Genomic DNA, 19617 nt, shown 5'->3' on the forward strand with positions numbered 1-19617 from the left:
GTGACAAGTTGTCAGGCTTAAACTAATTTTGCTGATTTTGCTGAGGGAAAAGCCAGATAATAATGGCTTGACTTCTGGACTTTAAAAAAAAATCACATTTGATTTCACTTTGTCCATAACAAAGGTGAATTTTCATTTTTTGGTTAATTCTTATTTGTCTATTATACTAGAATGTGATATTCCCTTATTAATATATTTAGAGAGGTAATAATTCTTGCAATATGATGACAACATTTTTGTCCTGTTTCTGAAACAAAAGTATTTTGAAGATGTTTTAGAATCATCTTGTTTATTGACTTCTCCTTATATTTACTCGTGGTCTCTTGAAGATTAGGAAGGAACGGCAGGGCCCTTTCTTTTGATTTTTGTCATACAGCTCACATCTTTGCCACAGTGAGGGGAAAAAGTGCTGGATATCACAGGGCACCGATAACAGGTCAGGAATTATCCATCAGGAAAGGAAGGAAAGACAGATGGCTGTTTGACAGTGTCATCAGTACTCTGAGAAGAAGTTTTGCACCAATTGGAAAATCCCTATAGCCCAGACCTAACCATTTTCCTCCAGCATTTCATCAACAAAATCAAGTGCAAGCTGTAAAGGGCGATCAGCAGACACGACAACCGAAGGAAGCACTTCAAACCTCACTCCAGCCAAACTCACATAAAGATCTAGCACTGCCTTGGGGTTCAGTCTGAGGGAGGGCAGGTCGCTGAAGGAGCGGCTGCGTTGAAGCTTGGCAAAGAACGTATCTTGCAAGGCACCCAGGACTGCTAACCTCCGGGGCTTGAGTGGTGAAGGATACAGCCACTTCTTCAGAGGTTAAAGCAGAACCGGGAGTTAGTTAACCAAAGGGACCAGGGTTAGCATACACTCCTGTTTGTTACAAGGTCTGCTTGGTCATACTAAACAACTAGACTTTAGAGCAGGCAGTTTTTAACCTTTCCTGAGCCGTGGACCCCTTTGGCAGTTTGGGAAGGCCTATAAACCCTATCTCAGAATAATGTTTCTAAGTACATAATCTAAAATACAAAGGATGGCCAAAAAACCCAATTATACTGAAACATAATTATTAAAATATTAGAAGAAAACAAATCCAGTCTTTCTTTTTTTTTTTTTTTTTATTGAGGCAATTTGGGGTTAAGTGACTTGCCCAGGGTCACACAGCTAGTAAGTATTAAGTGTCTGAGGCCAGATTTGAACTCAGGTACTCCTGACTCCAGGGCCGGTGCTCTATCCACTGCGCCACCTAGCTGCCCCTAAATTCAGTCTTTCTGAAATTCATAGACCCCTTTGGGCCTTCCAGGTTAGGAAACCCTACTTTAGAGGAATTTTAGAGAAGGAAATACAACGTTTATAAGCCATGGGACCTGGGGTTGAGTGGAAACTGAGGAGCATAAATATATTTCAAATATATTTTGTCTGATCATTATTTGATCCTGGTGAGCAAGAAGAATGATGTAGGCCTTGCTGGGTAGAGAGGGAAGGGAGAAATAAGAGGGAGGCTCAGGGCAGGAAGGAAAGGGCTGGCACAAGGAGGTGGTGCTGAAAAGTGGCCACTTGCACTGCCTTGCTTTCATTGTGTCAATCCAGAAGACCGTCTTGAACTTACAAAAAATGAATGATCCTTGAAGGTAGGGGTTTCCGGTGTGCCTTGGCTGTACATGGACATCCTCCTCTGGAGAGCTGAGGCTCTGTTCCCATTGCCTGTGGACGAGGTCACGTCCTCCACATCAAAGGGACTGCAAAACAATTGCTGTTTTATTATGCTGCACGGTGAACAAGATTTTCATATCCATCTCTAACCATTCAACAAGGGACCCAAAACACACATTCTCATCTAAGTGCCTAACTTGCACAGAAGCCAAACGAAAATCAAAAGGAGCTGGGTGGTACTTGGCCAGGTGTATTTCAGTGCACACATATAAAGTAGGCAGGAAACATTAATGGTTAGAAAACTGGGTCTGGAGACAGGAGGTCCCATGTTCTATTCTCAGCTCCAATCTTCCTTACATATACAATCTTCCTTACATAGTCTTCATTTTACTTTGTGCCTATTCCTTCACTTGTAAAAACAGAATATAGGATTTTAGAACTGGAAAGACCCTTCAAGATCAGCTATTCTAGCACCCACTTTTTCCAGATGTAGAGACTGAGAGATGACAGGAAGATTAAAAGTCTCAGAGTGCTATGAAATCTCTGGAGATAGGCACTATGCTGATTCAAGGGATTAGTGTATTGACATTCAATATAAATAAAACACTTGAAAGTAAAATCCTGTTTATTTTTAGCCAGTGCAAAAGCCACTTATGATTGTGATGGATGACACGCTGTTCAAAATGATTCCAGTCACCGTAACACTATGCAGCTCATCTCACAGAGAGAATAATCTCCTGTTTGAGATGACAGCCATCACAAATAATTATGGGCAAAAGTTCTAAACTGATAATAAAGTGGCTTCAGTATCTAGTAAGGGAGTTGCTAGGTTTGTGCCTTGCTCTCCTTGTATAGCAGGACATGCCGCCTTCAATGCTCCATGCTATTGCATGGCTTACTCTGTGATGCCAGCGACATGTTTTCATAACCGTATGTAAGGAGCACTTTTTTGTGTGTGTGGGGAAATGAGGGTTAAGTGACTTGCCCAGAGTCACACAGCTAGGAAGTGTCAAGTGTCCGAAGCCATATTTGAACTCAGGTCCTCCTGAATCTAGGGCCAGTGCTTTATCCACTGCTCCACCGAGCTGCCCCCAGCACTTTAATTTTTAACAACATAGCAGGGTTCTCCTTCAGGAGGCAGTTTTAGGATAACTATTTCTGTTGGAATCCAGACTGAGAAAATATAGCTCTTGCTTTTAGGAGAAAGTTCCTCTACCTCAGCCAATCAGGTTATTGAGTGAGCGTATTTATCTAAGACTTATGCCCTGCCCATGTCCAAACAAGGATTGGAAATTACTTGTAACAGTAAATGTGGTATAAAAAAGGACAATTGAAAACATTTTAAGTAAGTAAAAATAATTAGAAGAATAAGAGGCTGAGAGTATATCTTCCCAGAAGTCTGAGAAAGTCTAATGTTTTTTTTCTCTCTTCTTATTTAACATCATAGACCACTATTTCTTCCCCAGAGACTCTCTCACTTTCAGGTTTTTGTCTAATGACTCATTTTCCATAGTCTTTGCTGAATATTTCTCCAGGTCACCCCCATTAACTGTGAATATCCATCTTTGTTTTAGGCCCTCTTCTCATTTCTCTCTATACTTTGCTTTTTGGTGATCTCTTCAGCTTCTATGGGGGACAGTTAAAACTTCTATGCAAATGATCCAAAAATATAGCTATCTAGCTCATTTCCCCCTCCCCCCCTTTTTTTTGGTGAGGCAAATGACAGTTAAGTGACTTGCCCAGGTCTTTCAGCTAGTAAGTATCAAATGTCTGAGGCCGGATTTGAACTCAAGTCCTCCTGAATCCAGGGCTGGTGCTTTATCCACTGTGCCACCTAGCTGTGCCCATTTCCCTCTCTTGTGCTCAGTCCCACATCACAACTGATTACTGTAAATTTCATATTGCACGACCCATAGCTATTTCAAGTTCAACACATCCAAAACAGAACTCATTAGCTTTGCCCCCAAACCAACCCTTCTTCTGAACTATTACTGTTGAAGGCACCATCACCCACCCAGTCCCCAGTCCCCCAGGTTCACAAGTTTGATGTCATCTGCAACTCTTGACTCTTGCTCATTCCACATATCCAATCCATTGTCTTTCTCTACAACATCTCTCCAGTATGTTCCCTTATCTACTTATCCAGCCACTACTCTTGTTCAGGCCCTTACCACCTTACAGACTCTCAACCAGGCTATTGTAATAGGCTTCTAATTTGATTCCCTACCTCAAGTTTCTCCCCATTACAGTTCATCTTCCATATAGATGCCAGAGTGTCTTTCCTATTTAAGAAAACTCCACTAGTTCCTAATTATACCTAGGATCAAGTATAAAGTCTTCTATTTGGTATTTAAATGCTTTATTCCTATATTTCCAGTGTTCTTATACATGACTTCCCTCCACATGCTATATGGTCCAGGTATATTGGCCTACTTTCTATTCCTCACACATAATGCTTTACTGCCCACTTGCCTATCTCCAGGCATTTGTAGTCGCTATTGCCTGGAATGTCATTCTTTTATCATCTGTACCTCTCAGAATCCCTGACTTTGTTTAAGAATCATCTCAAATGCCACCTCCTAACAAGAGGCCTTTTCTAGACCTTTCATCTCCTAGTGCCTTCCCCTCTGTGGTTACCTTCCCTCTACTATTAATTTCCATAGATGTTACCTTTGCTATAAGAATGTAATCTTCTTGAGGGCAAGACCTGCTTTTTCTTTTTCTTTGTATCCCCAGTGCTTAACACAACCTCTGGCACATAATAAGTGTGTGATAAATGCTTATTAATTGGTAAAATACAAAAGTGGATAAACCTTAAAATAATCAGATATATACATGTATACATATGTATATATGTGTGCATATATGTATATGTACACACACACAAATATATATATATCAGAATTCTTATGGAAAGTAAACCATCTCATTTCAAAACAGTCTAGTTTATTTGGGTATTTATCTAAAAAAAAAGTTATTGTTTTTTTTTCCCAAGATAAGTGTAGGGGTAATATGTTGACCACTCTTGGAAAGTAAATTTGAAGAGGATAACTTACTACCAAGTGATTTCCAAGTTTAATTTGATGGTGCCAAGATCATTGATGTCAACAGCTACCACCTGAGGCCGGGCTGCAAAAAGGTCCTTCGTTTCACAGGTGACACTTCCCACTAGGATATGAGTTGCGAGCCCTTTAAGTTCTGTGACCTGTTAGAGAGAAAAGGAAAGGACCACCCCATAATATAAGTATAGAGGAAAAACAGCCATTTTTTTTTTTTTTAGTGGGGGAGCAGGGCAATGAGGGTTAAGTGACTTGCCCAAGGTCACACAGCTAGTAAGTGTCAAGTGTCTGAGGCCGGATTTGAACTTAAGTCCTTCTGGATCCAGGGCTGATGCTTTATCTACTGTGCCACCTAGCTGCCCCAAAACAGCCATTTTAAAAGAGTACAATTATATAGTATATCTTATTAAGGAAGAAAGAGATTCAGCAATTCAGTAACAAAAAGACCTGTTGTATAGGAAGGTATATACAAATCAAAGAAATCTGTACATTGACTTCATTCATCAATTCACACACCTCTTCTCACAGATAGAACTCCGTACCTCAGTGCCAAGGACATTCCCTTTGTGATGCATTTTGAGCAGAGAATGGGAAAGACAGGACTGGCAGTTGAAATTTCAGGCTGTATGCCATAAATAACTGCTATCCATATATCGTGGCTCTAGAATCATCGCTTAAACAGCACCATATACTGTTAGATTTGAGTGATCTAATAGCTGGTTTAGCCAAATCATTTGTTTTTCTTATTCTTTTCTATAAGGGATGGCTTTACGGTTAGGTGATGTGGAAGGAAATTGGAAATGAAAGTGATATAAATACAAATTATATGAAAATAATTTTAAAAAGTTAAACAGAACCAGGACAGGCAGGAGGAAGGGGTATAAATGTACAGTACCTTAATGGAAATCAATCCAGCTATCAAGGGCAGGAAAACCATTTCTTCTCCATCCCAACTCTGTTTGCCATTCATTTCTATTTTGCCTTTTAGTTTCCACCGCTGCCGGCCATACTTCATGAAAATCTGGGACAAAAAAAAAAGACCTCTATTTTCCTTTGTACAATTTAGTTGTACCTATGTTCTTTTGGCAAGTAAAGTTTAAAAGCACAAGTAAATACAGCAACTCCACATTCTATTTATTTACCATTATACCCCCACTACTCCAGCTCCCAGGCATTCTCTGAACAATTTACGGAAGGAAAAAATAGGCTTTTGAAAAGGGAATAACATATGATTCTCTAAGGGAAAGGTGCAATGGGTGGTGGTGGTGGATAGTCAATGGTGAGAGAGACGGGCATTATGTGACAGTAAAAAGCCCAGTGGACTCAGGAGGGGTAGATGTAAGTTCATGTCCAGCTGCCACTGTTGGTGGGACTGGGCAAATTGCTCAAACTCTCTGAATTTGCTTCTTCATCTATAAAAATGGGCATAATCATACTTGTAATACCTCATTAACAGTGCTGTAAGGAAAATGTTTTGTAAGCCTTCAAGCTCTCCATCAATGAGTTATTGTTATGATGATGACTCAGTTCAAGTTGCTCTTATTACAACAGAATGAGAACTAGATTTGGCGCCAGGGCTTGAATTCTAACTGCCCTTTACTAGGTCTGTCCTTTAAGCTCTCAGAACCTCAGTTGTCTCACCTAAATAAATGAGGACAATACTGGGAATAAATGCACCACAGGTTTGCTATGGGAATCAAATGAGATAATGCGCTTGGGTGGTCTGTAAACAGTAGAGCACTCTGTCAATGTCTGCTCCTGTTTTTGTTTCTTAATGATTTATTAAACACTTAATGTTAAATACTTTGTAGGGCAGAGGGACACTCCTGACCTGCTGATTTTATCATGATTGCTGAGCTAAGGGTAGTGACTTTCCCACGGGCATGATGCTAGACTGGGTCAGATGGAGGCCGGGCTTGAACTCGGTGAGGTTTCCATTACCTCAAAGGCCTCTCTGTCCACCACAATTTTCCTTAGACAGAAATACAACCAATAAAACTTCCTTTAAAACTATTTACATTTAATAAATTAATCTCAAGACCTAAAAAATCTCAACTTTTCAGTTTCTGTCTTCACTTCTATTAGTACTCTTTGTCCCTCATTCACTCTCACTCTCCTCTTATATTATTATGGTTTGTTCATATTCTGTTCTGGTTTGCCTTTTTTTTCCACTTTGTAGTATTTCACAGAGGTGTTTTCTTAATTCTTCGTATTTCTCATGTGGATGAAATGAGAGAATATTTGTAAAGTGCTTACTTAGCACAGTGCCTGGCATGAAGCAGGTACTACATAAATGTTGATTTCTAACCCCTTTGCCCCTTGTATTAAATACACTATAGTAGAGGTGTCAAATACTCAGCCAGTGGCCCCATGAGACCCACAATACTCTCCAGTGCCTCCTAACCAGATTAAAATGTAATTGGGAAATATTTAACAAAATATCTAAAAAGATAATAACACATAAATAATAGTACATTTTAAAACTAAGTCAATATTCAGCCCCTAGTGATCCTTTTGTATGGGCTAATGACCTCCATTTCAATTTGAGTTTGACACTGCTGCACTATAGTATTTCATTATAGGCATTCTATAAGAGGCCGTGTTGGGTGGTGATCAGAATTCCGCTCAAAATTAGGAAGGCCCTGAGTTGAATCCTACCTCCGGAGCCCGGACAAATCACTTAACCTCTCTGTCCCCAGATAAGTATCTAAGTTTCAGAGAAAGTGTTGACCTGTATTAATAAGAATTTTCTTACCGTGAGTTCCCTCTATCAGTGATATCACATATCACAATTCTTTAATCATTCTCTTGTTGGACATTTATGATGCTCCTGTGTTTCGCAACTGCAATTAATGTTGCTATAGAAATCTTTACTCTGTGTGTGGGGGGGAGGGGAGGAAGGGGGAGGAAAGATCTTCAAATAACACTTTCAGAGGGATTTGTCTTATTATTTGTCTTCTAAGTCCTAAAACAGCGAAATAGTAAATAGCAATCACCATTCAATGATTTTATTCCCTTTATTAGGGAAGAGAGGGGAGAGTTGGGAAGGAGAAAACTGAATTTCTACTTAGTGGCCACAAATAAGAGAGGACATGCTCCCTCTAGTGGAGGAGGGAAGTAGAGAAGGCCTTCACCAACCCTCAGCAATATGAATTTGGGCATGAGGTTAGGGCTAAGATTCGGGGCTTGAAGGGATGACAGGTGTTGGAATCTTGGTTTTCTTTCTACTGACATTTTTTCTTAACATTTTCTTCATCACTTTCTTAAGTCTATCTAGATAATCAACAAGACAATAAATCAAGCCCCGGTATACACACTGCTGATTTCCAAATGCTGACGCTGGAAGGTTTTTTGGTTGTTTTTTTTTTGCTGCGTCAAGTGACTTGCCCAGGGTCACACAGCTAGTAAGCATCAAGTGTCTGAGGCTGGATTTGAACTAAGGTCCTCCTGAATCCAGGGCCAGTGCTTTATCTACTGCACCTCTTTATCTACTTGCCCCAGACACTGGAAGTTTAACAATCAGGAAAGTCCTTCAGAGTTGGCCCCAGCAAAGCCTGACCTTTTCAAGGTTTTTTTGGTCTGGTTTTTTTGTTTGTTTTGTTTTTTAAGTGAAGCAATTGGGGTTAAGTGACTTGCCTAGGGTCACACAGCTAGTAACTGTTAAGTGTCTGAGGCTGGATTTGAACTCAGGTCCTCCTGACTCCAGGGCTGCTGCTCTATCCACTGTGCCACCTAGCTGCCCCCGTCTGTTTGTTTTTAAATTTGGACTGCCAACATATTCAACAATTTTTTTGAAAATCTGATAAGAGTAAAAAAAAAATTCTTTGCCTTGGAATATTTCCTAGTAAATGTGTCAGTGGTATATAGTAAATGACTAGCATCAGTGATTCCATCTTGTGGAAAACCCATACTTGACTTTTTTTTTTTTTTTTTTTTTTTTTTAGTGAGGCAATTGGGGTTAAGTGACTTGCCCAGGGTCACACAGCTAGTAAGTGTTAAGTGTCTGAGGCCGGATTTGAACCCAGGTACTCCTGACTCCAGGGCCGGTGCTCTATCCACTGCGCCACCTAGCTGCCCCCATACTTGACTTTTGAGTAGATTCTGGGAGGAGTTCTACAGATATTTTTAAAGCAAAGTGGGAAGTGTGACTCTGTCTGCAGGAATTTGAGTTGGAATAGAAACCTAGGCTAATTGCCCAATGGAGTTCTTTTTTTTTTTTTTTTTTTTTTAGTGAGGCAATTGGGGTTAAGTGACTTGCCCAGGGTCACACAGCTAGTAAGTGTTAAGTGTCTGAGGCCAGATTTGAACTCAGGTCCTCCTGACTCCAGGGCCGGTGCTCTATCCACTGCGCCACCTAGCTGCCCCCCAATGGAGTTCTTTTGAAAGGTCAAAATTTTTTTTTCTTTCCCCTAATGTCACTCCCACCCACCCTGTTTCACCATTTAGCAAAGTGCAGAGAAAGTACTCACCTCATATTGATCACCGGGACAGAGACGAGCAAAGCCAGCCAGACCTGTAAGAAAACATGTGGTATGTCAGCTACACAATACATTTCTCCTTTCGGACAGATTTCACTCTCTTCACAAATCAACATTATTATTTTTTTTCTTTTGCCTTAAGACTCTCTCCTGGTCTTCTTCCTACTGAGTCCTCTTTCTTCGTCTCCTTTGTTCCTCCAGATCATGCCCTCTGACTGTAGGTGTCCCTCAGGGATTTGTTCCTAGACCCTCTTCTCTTCTCCCTCTATATTACTTTACTTGGTAATTTCTTTACTTCCTATAGATAGAATGACCATCTTTATTCTGAATCTCAGTCTATCAGGCTTGTAACCTAGGAGTCATCTTCAATTTTTCAGACCCTATCAATCTGCTGGCAAGGGCTCTTGATGGCACTTTTGCAACATCTCTCCAATATATCCCTTTCTCTCCTCTGCCACTTCTCCCAATACCAACACTTGTACAGGTCCTCATCACCTCAAGCCTGGACTACTGCAATAGGCTGCTGGTGGTTTTGCTGGCCTCAAGTCCCTCCCCACTCCAATCCATCCTCCATTCTGCCACCAGAGTGATTTTCCTAAAGTACAGATACTACCATGTCACCCCCGCTTCCCGCCACTCAGTAAACTTCAGTGGCTCCCTATCGCCTCCAGGATCAATTCCCAAATCCTCTGTTGTGTGTTCGAAGCCCTTCATAATCTGGCCCCCCTACTACCTTTGCAATCTCATTATACCTTACTCTCTGACATGCTCTTTGGTCCAATGATGCTGGCTTCCTTGCTGTTCTTTGTTTTTTGTTTGTTTTGTTCTGTTTTTTCTGGGGCAATGAGGGTTAAGTGACTTGCCCAAGGTCACACAGCTAGTAAGTGTCAAGTGTCTGAGGCTGGATTTGAACTCAGGTCCTCTTGAATCCAAGGCCAGTGCTTTATCCACTGCGCCACCTAGCTGCCCCTTCCTTGCTATTCTTTGTTTTGTTTTGTTTTGTTTTGTTTTTTGCAGGCAATGGGGGTTAAGTGACTTGCCCAGGGTCACACAGCTAGTAAGTGTCAAGTGTCTGAGGCCGGATTTGAACTCAGGTACTCCTGAATCCAGGGCTGGTGCTTTAACCACTGTGCCATCTAGCTGCCCCCCCCCCCCCACACACACAGACACACCTTGCTATTCTTTGAATAAGACATTACAGCTCTTGGCTTTGGACATTTTCTCTGGCTGCCCCTCACTCCTGGAATTCTCTCCCTCCTCATTTTTGCTTATCTGCTTCCTTTAAGGACTGGCTAAACTTCCATCTTCTATGGGAAGCTTTTCACAGCCCCTCTTAATTTAGTGCCTTCCCTCACTTAATTATTTTCTACTTATCCTGTAAGGGTTTTGTCTGTATATATCTGCTTGTTGTCTCCCGCACTGGATTGTGAGCTCTTTGAGGGCATGTACTGTTTTTTGACTCTTCTTGTATCCCAGTACTCAAAATGATGCTTGGCATATAGTAGGCACTTAATAAATGTTTATTAATTGGTTGACTCAAGTAAAATCAAGGAAAACTAGAATGTTCAGAACATCCTATCAAGAGGCTTCATCTGCTCTTGGTAGCTGGTGTCAGGGACTTCTGCTCCCATAGGTAATGAGGCCATAGACTCCAGTGGACTTATTAGAAGAAATAATTGGGCAATGTTTTCTAGGACTGACAATAGTATGCAAACTGGGCATGGGACTCAGTTTGGCTTGGACTCATTACTTTATGATCCTTCCAGATTCCTATGCCAGAGCTTCTGAATACTATTATGCCAGGAAGAGATTAAATGAGCCACATTCATAATTAAAGTATAGAATCCATCTGTTAAAACACCATTTCCAAGCAAAGGAAAAGCCCTATTTTTTTCCTTTTTTCTTTTTTTCCATCAAAGACTCTGATTATTGCAAGATAGCTTCAATTTTCTCATGTTGGTAAGCTCCCACTCACTCATTTCCCTATGATCCCTTACCATGGAGAATATCCTTTCTCTGAGCCACCTGGGGCCCATTTTCAAGCCTGTAACACTCAAAAATGAGATCCAATAGGATCTCTGTTTAAGTACAAAGCAAATAAGACTATTTAGCTATCAGCTTATAAACCCCAGGACCAATTTAATTCATTCAATAAATATTTATTGAGCATCTTGTATATGCAAAGCACTTTATATGCCAAATCCTTTGCAAAGAAAGATCTCTTCAAAATAAAAGCTCCTGTCTGCAAGGAGCTTACAGTCTAGCAGAGGAGAAACACTTGTCTACAAATAAGTACCATATGAGGTAGGCACATGAGCAACTAGAGTTTGAGCCCTGCCTGAAAGGATGAGTATAGGAGAGAATGACTTACACAAAAGCATAATTGAAGGGGGAAAACAAACAGGGTACAGGGAATAGCAAGGTGTTCAGGTTTCCTGGAGTAATTAGTAATAAGTGGAGGTAAATCTGGAAAGGCAAATTAAGATCAGATTATGGAAGAAATTCAATACCAAGCTGAAGAATTCAGAACTTGCAAGCCATGAGTAGTCACAAAGGGGTTTTGAGAAAGGCAATAATATTTTAGGAAAATTCATACAGTGTAGATTAATGAAGAGATTCTGCAGAAGGAAGAATAGTTAGGAGGTTCATACAATAGTCCAAGCATGAGGTCACAAGGACCTGAACATGTACAGTAACTATGGGAATGAAAAAGAGAATAGCCATTTTAAAGATATTGAAAAATTGACAGGACTTAGAAATGTTAGAACTGGGGAAGGGAAGGGAGAATGAAGGAGTAATCATGGATGAGTGAAGGCGAAAGCTTGAAGATATAGGAATATAGGGGGCAGCTAGGTGGCGCAGTGGATAAAGCACCAGCCCTGGATTCAGAAGGACCTGAGTTTGGATCCAGCCTTGGACACTTGACACTTACTAGCTGTGTGACCCTTGGCAAGTCACTTAACCCCCATTGCCCCCCCCCAAAGATATAGGAATATAGTAGTCCCATTAACTGAAATAACATTCAAATTCCAGGTCTGGTACTTACTGTATCCTTGGGAAAGCCAACTAACATATATATGTCTCAATTTAAAATCTACAAAATTTAATAACTTTACAAATATCTTACATTGTTGTTGTGAGGCCTAACATGAGAGGATATCTATAAATATTTCTGTAAACCACAAAATGCTCCATACCTGTCAGTTAAATACTATTATTATTGTTTTTAGAGAGGTTGAGAGAAGTTTATCTGGGAGCTAGAGGTAGGAAAGGAAAAGAAAGGTGGGCATTTTCTTTCTTTCTTTTTTTAAAAATTGTTTTCCTTTCCTTCATTCCCTTTACCCTCAATACAATAATCACATAAGCCTTTATGAGAGGTGTAGGCACACCTCTAATGATAGACTGAAACCCACCCATCTATCAACCCATCCATCCATCCATGGTGGCAACTTGGTGACTTTTCTTCACAAACCCTCCACTGAAGTCCATTCAATGTCTTGGGGACCTTCTTCCAGATTTCTCCTCAATGCAAGGACATTAGGAGAGTCCATAGACTGTCTACCTTTATTCCTTACTCTCATGTTACTAATCTATATTTTTCCCACTGTGGTCCTAAATCTATCCAATGACATCCTTTATGCCACTTCTCCTGTTCAATTTGTTTATTCAATATTGCTTCTCAGAATCATATAATCTTTGATATGCGAAGGCCTCGAAATCCACCTAGTCCAACCTCCCACATAGGTCTTTTGGTATAGAGAATAACAATCCTTTTGGTCAGGAATCCTGTCCAAGTCAGTGACCTAATACTGTGGCCCTGCTACCGGCTGTGAGAATACTACAAATGCAAGTGTAAAAGGACCAGGAAAAGGTTGTTTGGCTAAACTAAACTGGTGTTAATAGATTACTACACCAAGGTTATACATCCAACTCCCTGGTTATGACTTTGGCCAACTAGTGCAAAAACCAATCAATGAACAAGCATTTATTCAGAACCTTATATATAGGGGACCCCATGCTAAATATAGGGGTTACAAAGACCACCTCTACCCCCCCCCAAAAAGAAAAAGAAATACTTTCTTTTTTTTTCCTTTTTTTTTTTTTTAGTAAGGCAATTGGGGTTAAGTGACTTGTCCAGGGTCACACAGCTAGTAAGTGTTAAGTGTCTGAGGCCTGATTTGAACTCAGGTACTCCTGAATCCAGGGCCAGTGCTCTATCCACTGCGCCATCTAGCTGCCCCAAGAAATAATTTCTAAAGTGAAGATGTTAACATTCTTTCAGGAGAAAAAGAAAAAATCTGGGGCTCTTCTACATATCACGTCATTACCAATGAAAGAGAATGAGACTCTACTTCACCATCCCTCAATTTCCATGTTGCTTCAACCCTTAATGTTCATTTTAACAAATTCACTTGTATACATAGGTTGCAGGGGAGAGGGAGAAAGGATATGCAAAACAGTGTGATTTACCCAGTGACCCCTAGTCTTTGCATGACCTCTCTAAGTATAATAACTGCATTAGGTTTGAGGAATTGGCTTCCTTGGTTTGGGGGAAATTGGCTGTTGCTGCTGTCTCATGAAGCTCTTAAGAGGGCTTGCTCGGCAGCATGATTTCAGAAAAACCTGGAAAGACTTAAATGAACTGATGTATAGTGAAGTGAACAGAACCAGGAGGACATTGTCCACAGTAATAGCAATATTGTTCAATGAAGAACTGTGGATGACGTAGCTATATTAAGCAATACAATGATCCAAGACAATCCCAAAGGACTAATGATGAAGCATACCATCCACTTCCAAAGGAAGAATTGATATTGATTAAACACAGGCTGAAGCATACTTTCTTTCATTCATTTTTTTTCTTTTATTTAAGTATTCTTGTACAAAATGACTAATATGGAAATGTTTTACATAAATGTGCAAGTATAACCTACATCTGATTGCTTAATGCTTCATGGAACGGGGAGGGGAGGGAATGATAGAATTTGGAACTCAAAATATTAAATAAAAATGTGAGTGCTTGCTCACATCTTTTTGCTTCTTTACAGAGGTAAGGGGGTAGTGTCTATGGGTGTAGAACACTGCATATGACACTAGACTTTTTTTTGGAAAATAGGTTAGTTTTGCTAAATTTATTTTCCTTTCCCACTTTTTAATTCATTATAAGGGATAACTCTCTGGGGGGGGGAAGGAGGGATGTTTTTGTAAATATAAGTGACGTGAAAACAAAAGATATCAATAAAAATTTATTTTAAATTTTTGAGTGCCTGCTAATGCCATCTTTTGCCTGTAGGTGGCAGCAGTATACCAGAACTTAATGTTTTTGCAGAAAAATCTTTTTTCTTCCAAGTGATGGTTAAAGCAAAGGAATCCATTACTTACCAAGACCTGGTGAAAATGTAGCAAAATCAAAGAATCCAACTTTTAAATATGGCAGTGTTTTACATAATTGCACATGTATAACCTATATCTGATTGCTTACCTCCTTGTGGGGGTGGGGGGGGAGGGAAGGAGGAATAAAATTTGTAACTCAAAACTTTAAATAAAGGAGTATTTACTGAAAAAAAAAGATTCCAACTTTTATATATGGATTTCTGAAAGCTTTAGAGGTTGTACATTTTGCAAGGCATTTCTGAAACAAGCCACTCTTTTAAAAATTCTAAATCCAGATTTGGAATAATCAATTATCTTAATAAAATATTAAGTACATAAAACAAGATGTTACTAAAAACCTCATAAATCAATTCATGATTAGCCCATCTGTATAGGGTATCCAGCCTTTGAAGGAACACTAACTTACAGAATATAAAGAATCTGGGCAAAGGTTTTGCTGATGAGAAGTACCTGCTTGATCTGCAGGTCACTTAAACAATGTCCTTCACGTATGTCAGTCCAGTCAACACCTTCATAATTTTGCACTGCCTCTTCCATATTCCTCAAATGCATTGCCTCCTCACCTTTAATGCTCAAAATCTCTGCTTGTCTTCAAAGCTCAGCTTAAAAGCCATTTTTATGAAGCCTTTCCTGTCTTCCCGACTGCTAGTACCCTTTCCCCAAATTCATAGTGTCCATTTTACACATACACATAAATAATATGCATGTGTGTTATCTTCTGAAGATAGACACCAAGTTCCTGGAAGACAGGGATGGTTTTATTTCCCTTTGTATTGATAGCACCTAGCACAATGCTTGGCACATAGCAGATGATCATTAATAACAACAATTAACATGTACATAGCACTTACTATGTGTCAGGCATTGTACTAAAGCACTTAATTATTATCTCATTTAATCTTCACAACAACCCTGGGAGGTAGGTGCTAATATTATCATTTTATAGATGAGGAAACTGAGGCAAGCAGAGGTTAAATGACTTGCCCAGAGTCACACAGCTGGGATATATCTGAAACCAGATTTGAACTTCAGGTCCGTCATTCTATCCACTCTTGTGACCTACCTGCCTAATAAATGCTTGCTGACTAAAAAAAAAAAATTGGCTAAAATTGACTTTACAAAATGATCAGTTAGTCACACTGGAGGTCAAAATAGTCAGTCTAGAAGTCCTATGTAAACACAGCCCAAGTCATTTAATAGCCACTTTGATTGGTTCTGACATACCTTCCTACTTCCCTCTAGTGAAGAGACATAGAATCAAAGGATCTTGATCTAGGAGGGATCTTTGGGGTCATCTAGTTCAACTTCTGCATTTAATAGAGGAAACAGGCTCAGAGGTGAAGAAATTTGCCCATTGTAACATAGTTAATAAGTGACAGAGAGGAAGGATTTTTTTAAGGACTTGCAAAATATTATATTTCCCTGAATTACATGTAAGAACAATTTTTAAACATCTAAAAATTTTTTTTCTGAGTTACAAATTCTCTCCTTTCCTCCTTGAGATTATAAACAATTTTATATTGTTGCTGTTGTTTGTTCTTCATTCTCCAAGAGGACCATGATATCAGGGTGATGTCATGACATGCACTGAATTGGATTTAAGTCAGGGAGGGCTGTGCAAGGTCACCAACCTCACCCTCTCTTCCAGAGTCATCTGGGTCCAGTGGCAAGACAGATATCAGGATGACTGGAGATGGCCCCAGATGTTTAAGGCAATTAAGGTTAAGGGACTTGCCCAGGGTCACACAGCTAGTAAGTGTCTGAGGTAAAATTTGAAGTCAGATGCTCTTGAATACACACAAACACAGAGCAAGGATTTAAATTCTGGTTCTCTGAACCCAAATGTAACACACTTTCCACCAGACCAAGTTATGAATTCTGGTGAATAAAAATGGGATAAGATAAAGGATAAGGGAAGAATTCATGAACAAAGAGATGAAGATCACAGAAGGCAAAATTGACAATTTTGATTACATAAAATTTTAAATTTCTTGCACAAACAAAACTAGTGTGGGTAAAGTTAGAAGAAAAGCAGGTAAGTGGGAAAAATCTTTGCAGTAAGTTGTTCTGATAAAGGTCTCATTTCTAAGGCATATAGAAATGATATAAATTTATAAGAATAAGATCCATTCCCCAATTGAGAAAGGGCCAAAGGGTATGAATAGGTAGTTTTTAGAGGAAGAAATCCAAGCTATCAAAAGCCATTTGAAGAAATGCACCAAACCACTAATAATTAGAGAAATGCAAATTAAAGTAATTATGAGGTTCTGCCTTAAACCTTTTAGATTAGCAAAGGTGACAAAAAAGGAAAATGACAGATGTTGTAGGGTGTGGTAAAAATTATTTATGGTATAGATTAATGTCACAAGTTTTTAGCTGAATTATGTGCATGCTACTGAGCAGCTTTTGAAGGACCTCCCCTTTTGGGGGAGGAAAAACTGAATGCCACCAGAAGGGAGGCAGTTTCCAGTAGGCGGGACATGATCAAAAGTTCACTCTCTTTCAGCCTGGTGAGCAGTCTGGTGGTGTCCTGGACCTGGCAGTGGTGCGTGTTTTGCTCTGTTTTGGGCAATTGCTGTTCTGAGGAGTAACTGTAGACTGACCAGGGTTGGTGAGTTTAATTACGGAAAACCCTAAATTCCTTTGAACTAGCTTAATTGGGAATGCTCTGGGATTGCATAGGCTAAACTTAGAGTTAAGACTATCTATCTGTATTTCTACTTCCTTATTTCCTTAATTGGTTTCACCTTTGTGGTTTCATTAATTCCCAAGTAATAAAATCTGATCCTTTATGAACTAAAGCTCAGAGGCTCCTTTTCTTATTGGCTTGGCAGCAATATATAAAAAGGAAAGTTCAAAGGGGAGATTAAATCTAAAAGAGTTCCTCATATTTCCGGGACCCCAATATTAAGGTGAGTCACCCAAATAACGCTCCGTATATCAAATTTTGGCCCTCACAAGGGGATATGGAAAAACAGGTACATTGATGCACTGTTGGTAGAATAGTATGTAAACTGGTCCAGTCATTCTGTAGAGCAATTTGGAATTATGCTCCCAAAGCTATTAAACTGTGCATTCCCTTTGACCCAGTAATAGCCCTACTAGCTTGTAACCCCTAAAAAAGGAAAAGGACCCACATATACAATAGTATTTATAGTGGTCCTGTTTATAATGGTAAAGAATTGGAAACAGAAGGTACCCATCAATTGGGGAATGGTTGAACAAGTTATGGTATATGAATGTGATGGAATACTATTGTGCTGTAAGAAAAGATGTAAAGGATTGTTTCAGAGAAACCAAGGAAGATTTCTATGAACTGATAGAGAATAAAGTGAGCACAAATAATCGGGAGAACAATTTATACAAGATTATAACAACACAATGGGCTACCATGATTCCAGAGAACTCATAATGAAACATTCTACCTACCTCCTGTTAAGAGGGGATGACTCAAGAGTATAGATTGAGACTTTTTTTTTATTGTTTTGTTTTTTTTAACATGGCTAATGAGGGAATTTATTTTGCTTGACTACATGTTTGTAACAGGTTTGATTTTTCTTGCTTTCTCATTTGGGAGAAATGAGATAATTTGGGTTTGAAATTAAAATGAAATTTTTTAAAAGGAAAAAAGACTTAGCAATGGGATAAATATGCTTTACAAATGATATTTTAGAGCTTATCAGCTTTCATGCTTAATCAACCTTTCCTATACTTACTAGGATAATAATACTGCATTATATCTAGGAAGACCATTTTAAAATAGCAATTGCTCAAAGAGAAAAGTTATGGTCTTATTAAAGGCTATATGTTTTAAGTTTCTCTTGCCGCCGCCGCCGCCGCCGCCGCCCCCCCCCCCCCATCTCCCCAATTCTATCTAATTACAACCTGTATTTCTTTTAGGCCTGGCCAGTTTTCTTTCTGGCCTAGCTACGGGTCTCAGATTATTTCCAAGGCTGGATCCTGTACTTTAGTCACATTGTTTCAGATATACTGACACTGTCCCCCCCAAAAATCTTTTCTTCATTACATATATGTTGCAATAGAAATGGCCACCTACACTTTCCTTACTTTCCCAAAGTGATTCCATTCTGCCAGAATTCATATTATCTTTCCCTCTCCCTCTCTCCCTTCCTTTCCCTCTCTCTCTCTCTCTCCTTCCCTCCTTTTCTCTCTCTCTCTCTCTCTCTCTCTCTCTCTCTCTCTCTCTCTCTCTCTCTCTCTCTCTCTTTCTCTCCCCCCTCTCCCTCTCTCCCTCTTCTCCACTTCCCCTTTAGGACTTCCCATCCCAGTCTTCAATGCTACAAGCCTCACTTCCTACTCCAAATAAAACAACTGCAAAGGTTACTGTCAAGTTCTTCAGTTAACAGTGAGAGCTTTCCAATTTGGTGATGGGACATAAATCATTTAGATTTTCTCATGTTTAGATACTTTTCCTTCCTCGGAAACATGTTTTACACATCTGGCTTGACCTCATTTTCTCTGCTGTCCTACTCACTTCTTAGCATTCAACTTTTCACCCCAGCTTACACACAGATTTTAGCCTGCGTGCACAAAGTGCTCACCCATGCTTTTAACATGGTCCCTGAGTTTGCCCCAAAGCCGTGTTTCATTTCCGTGCCATGCTTACAGGGCTGCTTTGGGAGAAAGCCATTAGGAGTGCAACCTCCTACATGATGTGCCCTAAGGAGCTCCTGACGAGGAGGCTGGGTGTGGATTTCTTTTCAAATGCATTTACAGGACTCTTCCCCCAACCCTACCTCCTCCACTCCCTTCCTTCTCCTCCCCACCCCTCTTGCTTTTCAAATAAAGACAGTGGGAAATTTGGTGCCTCCTTTTATTGTACTCTATTCTTGGTCTCCTAGCATCAGAGCTATATAAGAACTAACTAAAAGCAACTCCTGAGTTGGGGTTGAGCAGGATTTTATTGAAGGGCAAAACAACAGCAACCCAGGCAGCCAAATTCCTCATACCTGTGCCAAGCCCCAACTACTCTGCCAATCAAGTGCCCATTTCTCAGCTCAGAAGGAAGGAA

At 39.8% G+C, this 19617-nt stretch overlaps 1 protein-coding gene across 2 annotated transcripts in view; it reads right to left on the reverse strand.

The window, feature by feature from the left end:
- Positions 1 to 19617, reverse strand: part of RIPOR2 (RHO family interacting cell polarization regulator 2) — a 104922-nt gene that overhangs the window by 35125 nt on the left and 50180 nt on the right. For both annotated transcript variants that reach the window (XM_043976011.1, XM_043976013.1), the window contains exons 9-12: positions 9183 to 9226; positions 5609 to 5734; positions 4711 to 4859; positions 1611 to 1740 (exon numbers count right to left, since the gene is read on the reverse strand). In XM_043976011.1, coding sequence (XP_043831946.1) covers positions 1611 to 1740; positions 4711 to 4859; positions 5609 to 5734; positions 9183 to 9226 — 449 coding nt within the window. The remainder of the gene's footprint in view (positions 1 to 1610; positions 1741 to 4710; positions 4860 to 5608; positions 5735 to 9182; positions 9227 to 19617) is intronic.

This window comes from Dromiciops gliroides, chromosome 1 (assembly GCF_019393635.1).
Source record: "Dromiciops gliroides isolate mDroGli1 chromosome 1, mDroGli1.pri, whole genome shotgun sequence".
NCBI lineage: Eukaryota > Metazoa > Chordata > Mammalia > Microbiotheria > Microbiotheriidae > Dromiciops > Dromiciops gliroides.